This window comes from Primulina tabacum, chromosome 1 (genome assembly GCF_025594145.1).
Source record: "Primulina tabacum isolate GXHZ01 chromosome 1, ASM2559414v2, whole genome shotgun sequence".
In the NCBI taxonomy this organism is placed as follows: Eukaryota; Viridiplantae; Streptophyta; class Magnoliopsida; order Lamiales; family Gesneriaceae; genus Primulina; species Primulina tabacum.
The window spans coordinates 59,474,493-59,491,565 of NC_134550.1; the positions used below are offsets into that span (position 1 = coordinate 59,474,493).

Genomic DNA, 17,073 nt, shown 5'->3' on the forward strand with positions numbered 1-17,073 from the left:
TAAAAAGAAACTGTGCGACGCAGGGTAGGATTGGATATAGTGTGTTTTCTTGAATTCACAAGCCTCACTCGTAGTCATTAAATTAACTATAAATTTTTTGATAATTTTAATATTATAAAATAAAGTTCATGAATATATTAACAAGCTCAAGCTCATGAGTCAAACTCGTTACTCAGCTCGAGATCAAATTTATTAATTAGAAACCCATTTAAGTTTGTTAAAGACACGAGGCATTTTGAGTTTGGTATCTAATCGAGTTTTGATAATTTATCATATTGCCCCACTGGAGGAAAATTGAGAGCTATGGTCCGTGGAGAATCTAGTGCAAATGTGTAACATTCATGTTCCTTATCATTACTACCTCAGCTTCTGCTATCCCAAGAAATCAAGTTCCTTGATGTCGTTATTATTATTTGAAGATTCCTTGATACTATTATTTGTTTTTGTGATGGGGTTTTTTTGAGAAAAAAATGACGTACTACTTCCATCCGCAACGAAGAAAATATAGCACTACATTTGATTTATCATCTAAAATACACATTTGATAAATGTAAAAACCATTAGCAAACAAGGAAATGAAAAAAATGCTTCATCACATGTTCCTAAAAAATCAGAGGTGACATGGTATATGTATGGATCCTGGATTAGTAACAAATTTTGCTAGTTAAGTTGCATAGCAGTTGTGCACGCCAAACTATCGAGAGAACCATTCATCTTTCAATCGATACTGTAACTCACTTACCGGAAGCTGAAGGATCTCTCTAATTCCTTCACAGACCTGAATGTATGATACCAATGAATTATTGCAAAACTCGACAGTCTTCACATTGTTCACAAGAATCGGAGAAAGTGTGGTTAGCATACATACCATCTTACATACGAGTTTTAATCGATGCAATTAAACGAGTATACTCATCAATTCGTTTGCACATCAACCGTCTTTAGTTTGGTAGAGTATATTAATAAATACATACTCAAAAGTTTGATGAATCAAGAAAGGAGGCCTCCGACTTCGATATACTTGGATGCATCATGGCATATTGATGGATAAGTGGCCATTCAAAATTGAGACAGGGAATGAAGAGAGTGATCTAAATAAAATAATATTAACAATTTATAAGTAGTTCACATATTAAAATAAATTTAAGTGATTTATTTTATAAAGTTCAATAATTATTAAAAGAGATTCGGGAGTGACCGGCAATGCCATCGATTAGTTTCTTTGAATTATTTAATAATCATAAATTTTTAATAAAAAATAAATAATTAATTACTAAATCCAAAAAAAAAATGGAAATGGAAACCCAATTCGAAGAAATGTGGACTTTAATTTTGAGAAAGAATCAAAGAAATGAACAGTTTGTCGTCGTCGTGTTTTGTTTACCTTTTCTTTTTGGAATTATGATTATTCCAGCAATCTGCAAAGGCGCCTTTCGGTTTTTTCGTTTTCCTTTTTTATCCTCACGATATTTCAAAAATCAACTGTCAAACGAAATTTTCACCGGCGTCGCTTATCGGAATATTGACATTCGGCGGGTAGTAGCTCAGGTTCATTCTCTTCTAACTCCGTCATCGTCAAACTCGCGGATCTATTCTGCGGCCATCTCCTCTCTGTATAAGGTGAATATTTGCTCGATGAGTTTTCTGATATAATAATCACATTTCAGAAAGAAATTTTGCATCATCTGCATAAATGTCAAGCATAAATTGTAAATTTCAGGTTTTTATGTCCGAGCATTAGCTCAAATCGGCCTTTTAGTTGAAGTTAATTCTCAATGGGGTAAAGTACTAGTAAGTCGAGCTTATTGTCCTGGTAAGCAAATTTGTTTTAAACGTCAAGTAGTGTTTTACTGAGTATTTTTTACGTGATTATGTATTTTACAATGAGGAAAATACTTGAATTAATACTGATCGTATATTTTCGAATAAGATTTTTTTGGGAACCGCAGCCAAGCTTTACAAGTTGCAGCTAGTTCAGCCAGTAGTTGTGTCAAATGCTACTCATTCTAATTAGCAAATGGGCGATGGCGAGCAAGTGGGGATCAGTTGTGCTTTTATTGCACCAACCTATTTACCATCGGATGCCTTAGTAGCAATCTTGTCCTATTTGCTTCCACATTTGTAAAATGCCTTCGACAACCACTTTTCTCAGTCTTCCTGTGTTCATCTGGTTGATGAAAAGACTAATTGACTTCGTGTATATATGATTTGACGTTTCAATTATTGAATAGATGTGATTATTATAAGTTATTTGAACATTCCATTTCGTAAATAGATTCCCGGAGATGTGTTGGTGAAACCAAAGCATCACGTTTTTTTAAGAGGCAGCTGCTCTAGGACATAAACATTATTTTCACTGTGATACGCTGCAGTTGCAGCCAAAACAGCCTGATAGAGGGTTACAACACAGTTGTTGCTGCTCTTATGTCTTCTGTAAAGTTTATTATCTTTGTAAATATTTTAGTGTACTGGAAAAATTAAGAATTTTCAGTGCTGCCAGTGTGAAAATTGATAGGTTAACACAATTTGTGGAAAATATATGTAATATGCAGATCTCTGTTTTTGCAGTTTTATCTAATATTGTTTGTACGGTTTTACATATTTCTTTTTCATATTTAAAACTGTAGAATCCCTATTTTGTGAATTCTAACACATGCGTCTTTGTTTGATCCTTTTTCTAGGTCACGAGTTGCATTCTTTGGATTGTTTCCAGCAGCTCCTTTTAAAACAGTTAATGCCGACCATTTAAGTTGAAATCTTGACCTGAATAGTTAGTGATGGGACGTTTATGGCTACAGTCTAGCATCAAGGCTATTGAAGAGGAACCTGAGGACTGTGAAACTACCTCTTCTAGTATGGCTGTTTTGGCTTGTACAATTAACTCAGAGATAGGTTCTGTATTGGCAGTAATGAGGAGGAATGTGAGATGGGGAGTTCGATATGTTTCTGGCGATGATCAATTGGAGCATTCCCTCATTCAATCTCTTAAAACATTGAGAAAGCAAATATTTTCATGGCAGCATCAGTGGCAGTCCGTCGACCCTTCCTTGTATCTCCAGCCATTTCTTGATGTAATTCGGTCTGATGAAACAGGTGCACCAATTACTGGAGTGGCCTTGTCGGCTGTTTACAAGATTTTGGCACTGGATGTACTGGCTATTGACATTATCAATGTTGAGGATGCTATGCACTTGGTAGTTGATGCTGTTACAAGCTGCAGATTTGAGGTCACTGACCCTTCATCTGAAGAAGTCGTACTAATGAAGATACTTCAGATCCTATTGGCTTGCATGAAAAGTAAAGCGTCAGTTATGTTAAGCAATCAACATGTTTGTACTATTGTGAATACTTGCTTCCGAATAGTTCATCAAGCAGGAAGCAAAGGTGAATTGTTACAGCGGATTGCTCGCCACACAATGCATGAACTTGTCAGATGCATTTTTTCTCACCTTCCAGATGTTGACATAACAGAACAATCACTTGTTAGAGGAGGCAATTCTTTGAAAGCTGAGGTGAATAATATCTTTTTCTCCTGTGAACCATCTGATAATGATTTCTTCTGAATGTTTGCATTCTGTTTATTCTTGTGAAGGCATTATAAATATATGTCCCTTTGCGATTTCTGTTAGTTTACCAGTTCCAAAAATGTAACGCTTCATTGTATGTACCAAAGAAACTGAGTAGTTTATATGTTTTTGTGTGTTTTCCAGTTCTAAACTGTAATGCTTCACTGTATGTATCAAAGAAACTGAGAGTAGTTTATATGTTTTTGTGTGCTGATAAATTTGTTGCATGTACTTGTGTCTGCATGTGGATTCTATATTCATGGTGGACCCTGATCTGCAGGGTACCATCTATCAATGGAGTATCTCTTGTTTTTCTCCTCTTTTACATTAGGAACTTAACACCTTTTTTTATTATTGTGCAGACTGCTGGAATTGATCCTGATTATAGCTTTGGTAGCAAATCTGAAAATGGCAGTGGAGGTTCTGAATATGACGGCCAACTCGGCCCTGGGGTTATTAATTCTACTTCCTCTGGCCTCATCAACAGCCTGACAGATGAAAATACTATGAGGACGGATAATGAGAAGGATGTTCCATTGGATCTGCATTTAATGACCGAGCCATATGGCCTACCCTGCATGGTTGAGATATTTCACTTTCTGTGTTCATTGTTAAATGTTGTCGAACATGCCGGAATGGGTTCTAGAGCCAATAATATAGCATTCGATGAAGATGTGCCGCTTTTTGCTTTGGGTTTGATTAATTCAGCAATCGAATTGGGTGGCCCAGCTATTCACCGTCACCCTAGACTATTGAACTTGTTACAGGATGAGCTATTTCGTAATCTGCTGCAGTTTGGGCTATCTGCGAGTCCGTTGATTCTTTCTATGGTCTGTAGCATTGTTCTCAACATGTATCAGCATTTGCGTAGTGAACTAAAGCTTCAGCTTGAGGCTTTCTTTTCCTGTGTGATTTTGAGACTTGCACAAAGCCGGTTTGGAGCTTCATACCAGCAGCAGGAGGTTGCCATGGAGGCTCTAGTTGATTTTTGTAGGCAGAAAACGTTCATGGTTGAGATGTATGCGAATTTAGATTGTGATATAACCTGTAGCAATGTCTTTGAAGATTTTGCCAATCTATTGTCGAGGAGTGCATTTCCAGTGAATTGTCCATTGTCCTCGATGCATATTCTTGCCTTGGATGGTCTGATTGCTGTGATTCAGGGAATGGCTGAGAGAGTAGGCGATGGATCAATTACTTCTGAACCCACCCCTGTATATCTTGAAGAGTATACCCCATTTTGGATAGTGAATTGTGAGAACTTTGGTGATCCTGGTCATTGGGTTCCTTTTGCTCGCAAAAAGAAGTATATCAAAAGAAGGTTGATGATTGGAGGTGATCACTTCAATCGCGATCCTAAAAAAGGATTAGAATTTCTTCAAGGAACACACCTGTTGCCCGAGAAACTTGACCCACAGAGTGTGGCTTGTTTTTTTCGTTATACCGCTGGACTGGATAAAAATCTTGTTGGGGATTTTCTTGGAAATCATGATGAATTTTGTGTTCAGGTTCTACATGAATTTGCTGGAACATTTGATTTCAAAGACATGAACCTTGATACTGCATTACGCTTGTTTCTAGAGACTTTCCGATTGCCTGGAGAATCTCAGAAGATACAAAGGGTGCTCGAGGCATTCTCAGAGAGATATTACGAGCAATCGCCACAGATCCTAGCTAATAAAGATGCTGCTCTACTGTTATCTTATTCCATTATTATGCTGAACACGGACCAACATAATATACAGGTGAAGAAGAAAATGAACGAAGAGGATTTCATCAGGAACAATAGGCACATAAATGGGGGGAATGATCTCCCGCGGGAGTTTCTTTCAGAGCTGTATTATGCCATCTGCAAGAATGAGATTCGCACAACACCTGAGCAGGGAACTGGTTTTGCTGAAATGACTCCAAGCCGTTGGATTGATTTGATGCATAAATCTAATAAAACTTCTCCATATATTGTGGCTGATTCCAGGGCCTACCTTGATCATGACATGTTTGCAATCATGTCAGGTCCAACAATTGCTGCTATCTCTGTTGTTTTCGATCATGCAGAACTTGAGGACGTTTATCAGACATGTATTGATGGTTTCTTGGCTGTTGCCAAGATATCTGCATGTCATCACCTTGAAGATATTTTAGATGATCTGGTAGTGTCTCTTTGTAAGTTTACAACACTACTGAATCCCTTATCTGTCGAGGAGCCGGTTCTGGCTTTTGGTGATGATGCAAAGGCGAGAATGTCGACTGTCACTGTTTTTACCATTGCAAATAGGTATGGAGATTTTGTACGTACTGGCTGGAGAAATATTTTGGATTGCGTCCTAAGATTGCATAAGCTTGGCCTACTTCCTGCTCGAGTGGCCAGTGATGCAGCTGATGAATCGGAGATGTCATCTGATCCTGTGCATGGGAAGCCTCTAACAAACTCTCTATCTGCTGCTCACATGCAATCCATTGGCACTCCTAGGCGATCTTCTGGGCTGATGGGCCGATTCAGTCAGCTCCTGTCTCTAGATACTGAAGAGCCAAGATCTCAGCCAACTGAGCAACAACTTGCTGCTCATCAACGCACGCTTCAGACAATTCAGAAGTGCCACATTGACAGCATCTTCACAGAAAGCAAGTTTTTGCAGGCTGATTCTTTGTTGCAGCTTGCGAGAGCTCTCATATGGGCTGCTGGGCGACCCCAGAAGGGTAATAGCTCACCTGAGGATGAGGACACAGCAGTTTTCTGCTTGGAATTGTTAATTGCAATTACGTTGAACAACAGGGACAGAATTGGACTTCTTTGGCAGGGTGTGTATGAGCATATTGCTAATATTGTTCAATCAACAGTAATGGCTTGTGCCTTAGTCGAGAAGGCAGTTTTCGGGCTTCTTCGCATTTGTCAGCGCCTGCTTCCATATAAGGAGAACTTGGCTGATGAACTTTTGAGATCACTTCAACTGGTTCTCAAGCTTGATGCCCGAGTTGCTGATCAATATTGTGAACAGATAACTCTGGAAGTCAGTCGCCTGGTGAAAGCGAATGCTGCTCATATTCAATCTCCAATGGGATGGCGAACCATTGCTTCTTTACTATCTATCACAGCTAGACACCCAGATGCTTCTGAATCAGGATTCGAAGCCCTATCTTTTGTAATGTCTGATGGAGCCTACTTGTCACCAGCTAATTTTGTGCTTTGTGTTGACGCAGCCAGGCAATTTGCAGAATCTCGTGTTGGCCAGACTGATAGATCTCTACATGCTGTGGATCTTATGGCACACTCAGTTTCTTGTTTGGTACGATGGGCCAAAGATGCAAGGGAAGCTATGGCAGAGGTGGAAGCTGGCAAATTATGTCAGGATATTGGTGAGATGTGGCTGGGGCTTGTCCAAGAATTACGAAAGGTTTGTTTGGACCAGAGAGAAGAAGTTAGAAGCCATGCTCTTCTATCATTACAAACGTGCTTAACTGGTGTAGATGACATTCGCCTTCCCAACTTATGGCCACAATGCTTTGAAATGGTTATATTCACGATGCTTGACGACTTGGCTGAAATTGCACAAGGAAACCCTCAAACTCAAAAGGATTACCGTAACATAGAAGGGACCCTTGTTCTTGCCTTGAAGCTCCTTGCAACAGTGTTCCTTCATCTACTGCAAGAACTATCTCAATTGCCCAGCTTCTGCAAGTTGTGGCGTAATGTAATTGGTAGAATGGAAAGATATACAAAGCTTAAAGTTAAAAGGAGTGACAAGCATCAAGAATTAGTGCCTGAGCTTCTCAAAAACATCCTGCTTGCCATGAAGGCCAAGAGCGTGCTCGTACCTACCAGTACTCTTGGGGGTGATAACATTTGGGAGCAAACATGGTTACACGTGAACAAGATTTTTCCGTCTCTACAATTTGAAGTGTTCCCAAATCAAGATTCAAATCCAGGTGACTGTGGTATAAGTTCAGTCTCCAGAGAATAGCAGCATGATTCAACAGATAGATTCAATTTTTTCATGATGTCACTCTCCTGCAATTTTTCCAGGTAACGACTTGCCACATTCGTTACATTTGAATAGTATAGATGATGTCTAAAAATGAAGGATATTTGCGTTTTTTCTTCCCTGAGTGTGCGTACAGAATAGGGTTTGGCCAGATTATTGTTGCTTCTGGAGAAATCGAGTGTAGTATTTTCAGACAGCAGCACATTGCTAATATTGTACAGAGATATTGATTTTTAACTATGTTTTGATATGCGGTTACGATCTGTTTGAAAATTTTGGTGGTTTTCCTCCAGAAAAACTGAAGCTTCACTCAAATTGGTGTGGAAATTATTCAACTTACTGATGGTAGAAAAGTAGAAGATTAGCAACTATAGTATCATGCTATTGCGTGTATGATATTGTATTATGTTTCAATATTTTATTTTAGGATTGTAGTTTTTTTTTATGGATATTGTCTTGTAATTTGAATTTTAATTTGTACGTGGAATTTATTTAATCCTTATGTACATTCACATCTATTTAGTTGCTTATTGTTATTGTATGTTTAGCACAAAATTGGGTACTAGTTAGTGCTTACAAATTCTTGCATGAATAGTACTAGCAACCGGATATTTTTGTTTGGACAATGTACATTTTCATCAAAGAACGGTCATAAAAGAGAAACCTGACTGCTGTTTAGCGAACCTGAATCGCTGATAGATTGTGATTTTGTAACGTCATTTAAAAGATCTACAATGTCACTATTTCCACACTCTTTTAGCTACAGCGAAATTTTGCCAATGCTGTAGTGTTCTAAACATCAAATTAATTATATATGTTCCACGCTTGAAATGCGCTTATATTGATAGACAAAACAAGTAAAATATTTGCCTTTTCAATAGCTTATTTATTTAAAAAAACACCATGAATTTCATGTATGGATGCATCCGCTATATGGTAGGGTCGAGGGTTGATCGACTTGGTGGGAAGAAGATCTCTTGGTTCATCCTCTTAGAGCTGAATTTCTGCTCCACATCCGGGCTAACATTGAAAGCTGCTTGCTTAACTTGCGGAGACAATGCCTTCCATACTGATGTCCTTCCAGCTAAATGAGTAAATATAGGACTGCAATACACAAATCCAAATTATTTCTCAGTAAAGAACGGTGATTGGGAATACGCCATTTTTGTACATATCAGCTCGTAGAATCTTGAGTCTCACATTTTGCACTAGCAAAGACAAACATAGGGCAATAAGATGTGAATTCACCTAATATTTTAATGTATACTCACTTGGGTGTTGTGATGATGGAGAACCAGTCCATACCATCAGGATCAGCAATCTTTGAGACTACAAAAAACCTCGGCACGATGAAGAGATTACCAGCCTTTAGAGTAGTATCCAGCACAAGCTTCCCATCAACACCAACAACTTCAACATGCCCACTGCCACGAACTACGTACGTGACTTGTAGAGCTGAGTCACACGAAAAGCCAGGGGAACACATGGCATTCCCATTAAGCCTAACAAGATCAGCCCCCAATCCAACCTCTCCAACCAAAGGTAAATTCTTGGTGTTCAGAACCACAACCTTTCCACCATTTTCTATGTCCACATCCAGTGGAGCTTCTTCACAGTTTAATGCCATGCCACTGTAATTTTCCTTCTTCGGCTCTGGCATCTTGAAGTTGGGATCGAGCTTCACAATCCCATGACCAGACTGCTGCCCAGTAAGGGTCTTCACGATGCTTTCTTCTAAGTCCCATGCACGGCTGACAAACTCGGTTGAGAAACCGGTGAAGATGCCATTGGAGCCAGTCAAGAAAAAGTCGGTGAACGAGCCGGATTTATGAGCTTTAGAGGTGTCACCAAGGAAAAGGATGTCTAGGTCAGTGTCGTCTTTGTTGTACCACCAGGTGACAACTCCAAATGGAAGGGCGAGAGCATCACCCTTCTTGATTGCAAGAACCTTTTCTTCCTGTTCAGGGAGGACAATCCCAGCCACTCCACAACCTTAAGAAAGTTCATCCTTATAATCAAATATACTTTTGAGAATAACAAAGTAAATAGGATTGATATTCGGCATCGATAATAAGATAAAATTGAACTAATTAATATGGATAATAAAAAAAACTGCCTAACAAGCAGCCCATTATTCTAATTTTTAGGCCCCTAGCCAAAGAATATGGCATAAAGTCCCCTTGCCTTTTCCGTGTTCCTGCTAAATTCCCAGTAAAAGCTGATGTTGAAATATTCTCGGACAAAATCAAATAAATTAAGGGAGAGAAAATCGTAACCACAAAATTCTAGCTAAAATGACTGGCAACATCCATTGAACACATTTTTGTGATCGATTCTGTTAAAAATATATATTACATAAAAAAGAAGTCGAATAACTGATCTTGGCCAAGGTATTATAATAACTTCAACCTCCCAAAAATTCTTATACAACCACACAAAATCTGTTATGGTCCCAAACCTAAACAGATTCACATATCAACAACCGTGAAACCAAAATGCACTGAACCCGAATCGAAGAAGAATAAAGCCTAGGAACACATGCAAGAGTTTTCGGCAACTGAGAAACAATACCTTGAAGGACATAAGCAACTTTGGCGGAATCGGAGTACCGTGGCATAGCAAAGCCATATTTGTGAAGAGCGAGCTTTCCAGCGCCGATGTTTCCTTCACGGAGCATGGGCAGATCGTTTGGGGACCAAGCTAGGTACTCCCCGCCGTCTCCACCATATAAAGTTTTCGCCAACTTTGGTGACAAATCGATCTCCATCTCTATGTATGCAGAGTATCTCTCTCTCTCTCAATCAAAGTAATGAATTGATGCAGTGATAGTGAGACGAGGGCGGCTCCAATCGCAATTTATAGAGAGAGAACAAATAAATTGATTCCTGATAGCACTGAAATACTGTGACATCAATTATGCTTTATTTAAGCCAGATTTCGGTGACGTTAAATACATTCCTATTATTATCATATTAGGTTTGGTGCGACTGTACGTTGAAAAATAATATTTTAGATATAAAAGGATCATAAAAATTTCAATATAGTTGTCTTATGGGTCAATTTTGTGAGATGGATCTTATGTCTGACTCGAATTATGAAAAAATATTATTTTTAATATTAAAAATATTATTTTTCACTATACTTGTTAACGAGTCGACATGTCTCACGGAATAAAATAAGGAGACGGTATCACAGAAGACCTACTCAAAAATAATATTTTTTGTAGACCGGGTTGAAGATATATCTCGTTAAATTTATTTGTGAGTGGATCTCAAAAAAATTTTGTGTTATCTTAATTTCTTTGTCCCATTAAATTTCGAGACATTCAAAGTTGAAATTTGATCTAACGATACAATTTTACATTAAAATTATCTTATTTAAATAGTTATTATAATATGAATAGATTTCTTATGATATATTTTTATAGATCTATTAATGTGAGACGAATTAACATAATTCACACTTACCCTAACAAGTAATATTTTTCATTAATTGGTTCGAGTCAAAAATTCATCTCACAAAATTGAAACGATATTAAAAAAGTTATTGTTTATACTCTAAAATCTTTAATATTATTATTTTTCAAACTTAAATATTTAATTATAATACAATATAAAATTAATGTGACAACAAAATATTTTAATACATGCACACAAAGAGTACTTCCATGCCAAACCCTACCACCAGTCGAAGTTTAAAAGGACATAAATATTTTTTTTCCTTTATCTATTCTATGTGATTGATTACAAACCCCAACGTGCAACGAATTCCAATAAATTATAAACTGAGTGCTGACAACTACTACATCTTTATCGAGTTACTGTTTGTGAGAATCGCAAGTAAAGTTGATGCAAATTATTTTATTTAAGCCTTGGAGTTGGCATATAACGATATTTCAAGAAAATTTCTTCAGGTCAATTTACACATTTAATGGATCAAAAATGTTTTTATCCCCTAAGCACATCCAAAAGATCATATAGCAGTCAAGAAACTACAATGTAATTCATAACCAAAAAATATTAAATAAGCTTCTTCTTTTCAAAGAAACACTTTAAATGCCATAGCTGCAGCCCTGCCACGGAGAGGCAGACGGCAAGGGATAGAAAACTCAACCAGGCCATCTTCGAGTTGGTTGATCTATTCAGGAACTGCATCTCTTCTTCCCTGCATCAACCATAAAAATATATGCAATGGAAATATAGCATAATTCTTCAGAGTTGAAAATGGTGAAGTTCATTACAGAGCTTTTACCTCTCACGTAGATAGAACATCTCGTCATGTATCGATTGGACCGTATCAAACATTTTCTTCAACTCTATTTCCATTAACTGGTAACATAAAAAAGGAAAAAAGCTCAAGATTAAAAGAGAAAGGATGATCAAAATCCGCTTTGCTCAAAACAGACATTGAAGCAGATCTAGTTGCTAATAAAATTTCGCACCACATTGAAAATCCAGATATGTGGTTGACTGATCAAATTAATATCTTTTACACCAAGTTGGCTGTAAATCTTGAAATGCTTCTACGTCTGAATCTATGCATGTAACAGTGCCTCGTGACCAAGCACTACCAAGCATTCTACAACCACCAGTTCTTGGCTCACCCATTTGAGTTAGTAGATAAATGGACAAACCTAATACCGTCAAAGCTAGAAATCTATATACAATCACAATATCCTGCTAGCCGTTGAGAGAGAATCAAATCATCACCCTATATCTAAAGTTTCATCCAATGTCAGATCCATGTATTTGGACGAGTGGAAGCTATGGAGAGCAAGTGGGCAGGAAACTTATAAGTTTATAGAAACTAAAAAATTTGAATGTTTAGTGGGGGTGAGGGGTAGAAACTGCCCCTGATCACCTGGATCCCAGCTGGATATGCCCATGGGCTTGACGACTAATGTAATCCCAAGCTTCAAATAATTTCAATTACCTCACAAAAAAGTGTCAATGAAGCTAGAAAAAAACACAAAAACTTGTACTATAACTCGAAATGGGCGAGATTCCAAGTTCTGGGTCATTTTCCCAATTTATTAATGGTAAAAAATTAATAAATTCACATTCACATGTAGCACATGTCAGCACAAAACCGTAGAACACAAGCAAAGAAACAAATATATCAATGGATGCGAGAAAATGAAACACGACCGCTTACTTCAATAGAACCTTTCTTGGCAACATTTGACCAATCCTTGGCAATCACACCTGACTTCCAATCAAAATCAACTGTCATAGTAGTAGCAGGTTTGTGATCAGAAGCGAAAAAGCAAGCCATGTAGTCACCCTCTTCGGGTGCATGAAATGAAAACATTCCCTCGCTGACATGGTCCGAATAGTGATAATTGTTTCCATACGCAGATGTTACCTACAAGCACAAATAAAATTTTGAGACACGTAAATCATCCACGTAAAAAAACATAGGACAAACAGGGAGGATCATCAACGAAAAAAGTGCAACAACAGCACACGAGCCTATTATATTATAATTAAAATCAACATAAATTGCGGAGGAAAAAAACCAGCCATGCGTTTGGGATAAAGCATTATTAGTAATTCCCTAATATCATTTCCTAAGCAAACATATAACAACGAACAACCAATTGATTCTCAAAAACATGGTCAGATAAGCGTGTCCTCAACTTAAAATGGTCCGAACAGAGAGAAAAACTGTATATCACACAATTCGCAAATAATCAACCAAAAGATGGTATTTCTAGAGCCTCATTATGTACAAAAACAGTCCCAAAAGAAATTTGTATAAAAGAAATTAGCAAAAGAAATAATTTGACAGAGTTGACAACAGAGAGAAGAAAAAGATGGAACTTTTTTTATGAATCATAAACATCAAAGAAAAAAATTGTACATACATGTTATCTAGGGGAAGATGCAATGAAATAATAAACAAAAGATAGGCTTTTACAATCAATTCCGCGCAGAGACTAATTCCGAACCCTTGTACTTCCGTTAATCATGAAAGCAACAAATTACGAATTGATTTCGCAAGTAATCAAAACCGTAGTACACCTAAAACTAGCTCATCCCACACAGCAAAAATGATCCGAAATAGAAACACAGCACGCACCAAAAGAGTTGGAAGTTAAAGAAATCAAACCAAATCAAAAGATTATAAACGTTATTCCCGATTTTTAGCCACCAAAAAAATCCTATAAATTCCAAATTTAAAAAGTATGAATACAAATATTACCCGGACAGTGACTTTGTAAGAATCAGGTAAAGGTTGACCCTCATTAGGGTTAACAATATGATACTTTCCGACACTCATCGCTTTGGTCTTTATGTCTTCCGATATACACTTGGTGTGACCCGATTCCAGATCGAACCGAATCGACTCCACCCGAACCAATAAAAAGAAAGCAGTCACTAGAATCAGAAAAAGACTCAGCCTTTGAATTCGGAAACCCATATCCGATGCTAGGATTTAAAAAAATCCAAGATTTGAAGAAGGTCGTAGATTCCGCTCTACAAACGGTTGAGATTCAAAAGGGTTTTTAGCTGCTTCAAGGTTTAACAGTTTACAGAAAAAAGTAACCTGAATTTGATTCCCGTTTGAAGGAAGAAGGAAACAGAGAAACCAAAGCACAGATTGAATAGTGATGGGCTAATTTTCAATTTCTTTAATTAATTTTAGGTAATTGGATTGTGGGCGAGTAATAGGTGTCTCGACCAATCAGATCATTCCACGTTTGACGAGCAGGTTTTATGTATTTGTTTTTTCACTTTAAAAGAAATATATATACATATTTGAAAAAATTATCAAATAAATTATTCAAGAAATATATGAAAACTCCCTTATCGAAATAATACTTTTTTTACCTGAAATACCTAAATCGTTATTTTATCTTAAGAATAATTGCATTTTAACAAAATAAAAGGTTTAGCTTCATATTTAATTTAATTACATGTTTATCAGATAAAAACAACTCGAAAAATTATTCATATACACCAAATATATATCATGACTTACTACTTTTATTCAAATTTAGAAATATTTAGCCTTGTATTTTAATTAAATTACACGAAATTTCAGACTGAATATAAAGTTACATTTCACGAAAAAGATATTTATATTTTCGATTATGTTGAACTTAAAAAGATAATAATAAAAATTCAAATGATTGATTTTAATAGAATGCAAAGCTTGAAGCTATTAAGAGACTCTGAGAATATATAGAGATTTTGAAATTAATAATCCCACTAAAGCCAAGAGTGTATACTTGCTGCTGTAAGCTGTTTGAAGGAGGATATATGCATTATATATATATATATATATATATATCTAAAAAAAATTAATTTTTTGGCACAACAATTGGCCCCCTAGCCAATTTGGGCCAATGGCCAATTTGGCCCAATTTGGCTATTTTTAATAATTCAAATATATTTAGCCTATTTACAAGTTGGCCCATTTACAAAATACGATACATACGAGGAGGAGGAGGAAGAGGAGAAAAAGAAAGAAAACATTGTATTCACAACACCATGCTTCCCAAACTTCTTCCTTGTTCTTCTTCCCCCAAAACCCTCCAATTCTTCGCTGCTTCCACAACCTATTCTCCTTCACTTTTAGATAACTACTCAACCACTCACGGAGATCTCATGTCCCATATCACCACCGATTACATCGCCTTTGTAATGTCATCAAGTTTCTGAAAATTTCCATCATCAATCTCTTTTACATCAAGTCACGCCTTCTCAAGGTAGGTATATTTAAGCATTTTTCTCAATCTTCCATCACAAAAACATTGTAGAATTTGCCACATTTCATACTGAACTCAAGGTGTTTGTGTCTATGTTTGAATGAGTTTTTTAGCCAGATTATTTGAATAATCATCGAACCCAAACTCCTGGAAATGGCTAGTCCTGCCACTCCCTACAAGTTTGGGAGTATGTATCTTTGAGGAGCCACCGGTACTTGTGTCATAATCCTCAGCTAATTTTTATTTTTTTAAAAAAATAACTCATTCTTTCATTAAAATATTAAAATAAAAAACATATACTGAAAAACCACATAAATTTATTTATGTATACAACATATAATAAATACATTATTTTTTATTTTACACATACGATTATCGGGTAAAACGTGGTAATGTCTGACGTTGACACGAAGCTGTGAAAAGTTGAGAAGCCTATATGACGCGCGGATTAATGAATCATAACTGGGATATATATAAATAACCTCACCTACTACATATCATGTCCAAAAATGTAATTTCCATGAAATCTACACCCTTTTCCATTATTTATTATTTGTTTCGAACAAAATAAGGTGGGCTGGCCGAGGACTAGGAGCTCCAACGTAATATACATTCATGCGTGTTCCAGCTGAGAAATTATAAGCACAGTATTATTATTTTTAAAAAATTAATAATAACAGAAATATATTTAATTTCAAGATGTAAGAATTTTGTTATGTAAAAAATTCGAGCTAGCAACACCCAACTAACGTAAGTTAATAGACAGTAGTGTAGTTCTCATGAATAAATACATGCGGAAATAATTGAATTCGTTTAATTATGAAACGGATTGCCTCCTACGTACCTCCTCACTTCATACATTCGTATGTAGCTCGGAATCTAAATATATTATATTCTCTTTCCTAGTAAATTAGTGGGGCTCTGACATCCAACAATTAAATGTAATTTTCACGATTACGTTTGCATGACGTCTACCTATGCTTCCTGTATGGATATGCGTCGTCATAGGTACCAGTAGTCATCCAACATCTGGATAGAAATGGGAACAAAATTTACGTGAGACTATGCAGGGCATCGTATTCTGTGATACGGATAGCTTATTTGGATTATCTATGAAAAAATATTACTTTTTATGATAGGAGTATTACTTTTTTATTGTGAATATCGGCAGAGTTGATTACTCGTCTCACAAGAGGCCTAGTCTTTTGATATTTACAATAATTTTCAATTCAAGCGTAATATTTTTACTACATTAATAAACCATGCAGGGAACTTTTTACGTAACTAAAATATTAAATTTTCTTATTGTCAATACTAAAAAAAAACTACAATCTTTTCAAAATTACATATAATGAGAAAAGCATGTATATGTAAATCAAAATTTTACCTAAATAAAAAATATATAATTTATTTTCTAGATTATCAAATTATTTTAAATTACATGGATGATTATCTTTATTTTGAAAGGTGATAATCTATTTAATATATCTAATATAATAAAAGCTAGTGTAAAAATTTAAACTTTCAGCCAAATTATTTTCTAGTTCTAAAATAGAAACCAAATGTTATTTTTTTTTTTACTGATAACAGGGCAAAACAAACATTTTAGTTAAATTTTACCGCCGGAATCCGGTCAATATATACCGATTAAATCATTGAAAAAAATGCTTTTTAAGTTTTTACAAATATTTCGGATGGTGGGAATAAAACAAATCAAATTAAACGCCTTCGTTCGGAAGTTATCTTGGTAACATTAAATTCGATGCGAATTCAAAAAACACTTTACTGTCATTTTTGATACATAAATGAGTAA

The 17,073-nt window shown here is 36.2% G+C and overlaps 3 protein-coding genes across 10 annotated transcripts; 1 reads left to right on the forward strand and 2 right to left on the reverse strand.

The window, feature by feature from the left end:
• The first annotated feature begins 1,318 nt into the window (after positions 1 to 1,318).
• LOC142556300 (ARF guanine-nucleotide exchange factor GNOM-like) lies at positions 1,319 to 7,587 on the forward strand. Of its 7 annotated transcripts, none has more exons than XM_075667747.1 (5): positions 1,319 to 1,620; positions 1,721 to 1,913; positions 1,950 to 2,121; positions 2,682 to 3,512; positions 3,929 to 7,587. In XM_075667747.1, the coding sequence occupies exons 4-5, from the start codon at positions 2,778 to 2,780 to the stop codon at positions 7,523 to 7,525; spliced, it is 4,332 nt and encodes a 1,443-aa protein (XP_075523862.1). In that variant the 5' UTR covers positions 1,319 to 1,620; positions 1,721 to 1,913; positions 1,950 to 2,121; positions 2,682 to 2,777; the 3' UTR covers positions 7,526 to 7,587. The 7 variants fall into 7 exon arrangements, with proteins under 7 accessions (XP_075523862.1, XP_075523870.1, XP_075523877.1 ...); XM_075667755.1 differs by having other exon boundaries at positions 1,721 to 1,813; XM_075667762.1 differs by having other exon boundaries at positions 1,721 to 1,813; positions 1,970 to 2,121.
• Positions 7,588 to 8,138: 551 nt separating this feature from the next.
• Positions 8,139 to 10,421, reverse strand: LOC142556337 (glutelin type-A 2-like). Of its 2 annotated transcripts, XM_075667787.1 has the most exons (4): positions 10,118 to 10,421; positions 8,818 to 9,538; positions 8,483 to 8,650; positions 8,139 to 8,359 (listed from the first exon to the last, which is right to left on the reverse strand). In XM_075667787.1, the coding sequence occupies exons 1-4, from the start codon at positions 10,311 to 10,313 to the stop codon at positions 8,287 to 8,289; spliced, it is 1,158 nt and encodes a 385-aa protein (XP_075523902.1). In that variant the 5' UTR covers positions 10,314 to 10,421; the 3' UTR covers positions 8,139 to 8,286. The 2 variants fall into 2 exon arrangements, with proteins under 2 accessions (XP_075523902.1, XP_075523909.1); XM_075667794.1 differs by lacking the exon at positions 8,139 to 8,359 and having other exon boundaries at positions 8,441 to 8,650; positions 10,118 to 10,414.
• Positions 10,422 to 11,386: 965 nt separating this feature from the next.
• On the reverse strand, positions 11,387 to 14,163 carry LOC142556358 (transmembrane emp24 domain-containing protein p24delta7-like). Its single transcript, XM_075667819.1, has 4 exons — positions 13,751 to 14,163; positions 12,701 to 12,910; positions 11,798 to 11,874; positions 11,387 to 11,710 (listed from the first exon to the last, which is right to left on the reverse strand). The coding sequence occupies exons 1-4, from the start codon at positions 13,967 to 13,969 to the stop codon at positions 11,566 to 11,568; spliced, it is 651 nt and encodes a 216-aa protein (XP_075523934.1). The 5' UTR covers positions 13,970 to 14,163; the 3' UTR covers positions 11,387 to 11,565.
• Positions 14,164 to 17,073: the final 2,910 nt, after the last annotated feature.

Excerpts from the sequence above, each read along its gene's own strand:
- LOC142556300 (XM_075667733.1), top strand. The coding sequence starts at position 2,778 with ATGGGACGTTTATGGCTACAGTCTAGCATCAAGGCTATTGAAGAGGAA. Across the intron at positions 3,513-3,928 it reads GCAATTCTTTGAAAGCTGAG|ACTGCTGGAATTGATCCTGA; the intron begins GTGAATAATATC and ends ATTATTGTGCAG.
- LOC142556337 (XM_075667787.1), bottom strand. The coding sequence starts at position 10,313 with ATGGAGATCGATTTGTCACCAAAGTTGGCGAAAACTTTATATGGTGGA. Across the intron at positions 9,539-10,117 it reads AGTTGCTTATGTCCTTCAAG|GTTGTGGAGTGGCTGGGATT; the intron begins GTATTGTTTCTC and ends AACTTTCTTAAG. Across the intron at positions 8,360-8,482 it reads CGATCAACCCTCGACCCTAC|TATAATTAATTTGATGTTTA; the intron begins CATATAGCGGAT and ends GCGTGGAACATA.
- LOC142556358 (XM_075667819.1), bottom strand. The coding sequence starts at position 13,969 with ATGGGTTTCCGAATTCAAAGGCTGAGTCTTTTTCTGATTCTAGTGACT. Across the intron at positions 11,875-12,700 it reads CCAAGAAAGGTTCTATTGAA|TTAATGGAAATAGAGTTGAA; the intron begins GTAAGCGGTCGT and ends TTATGTTACCAG. Across the intron at positions 11,711-11,797 it reads ATGTTCTATCTACGTGAGAG|GGAAGAAGAGATGCAGTTCC; the intron begins GTAAAAGCTCTG and ends TGGTTGATGCAG.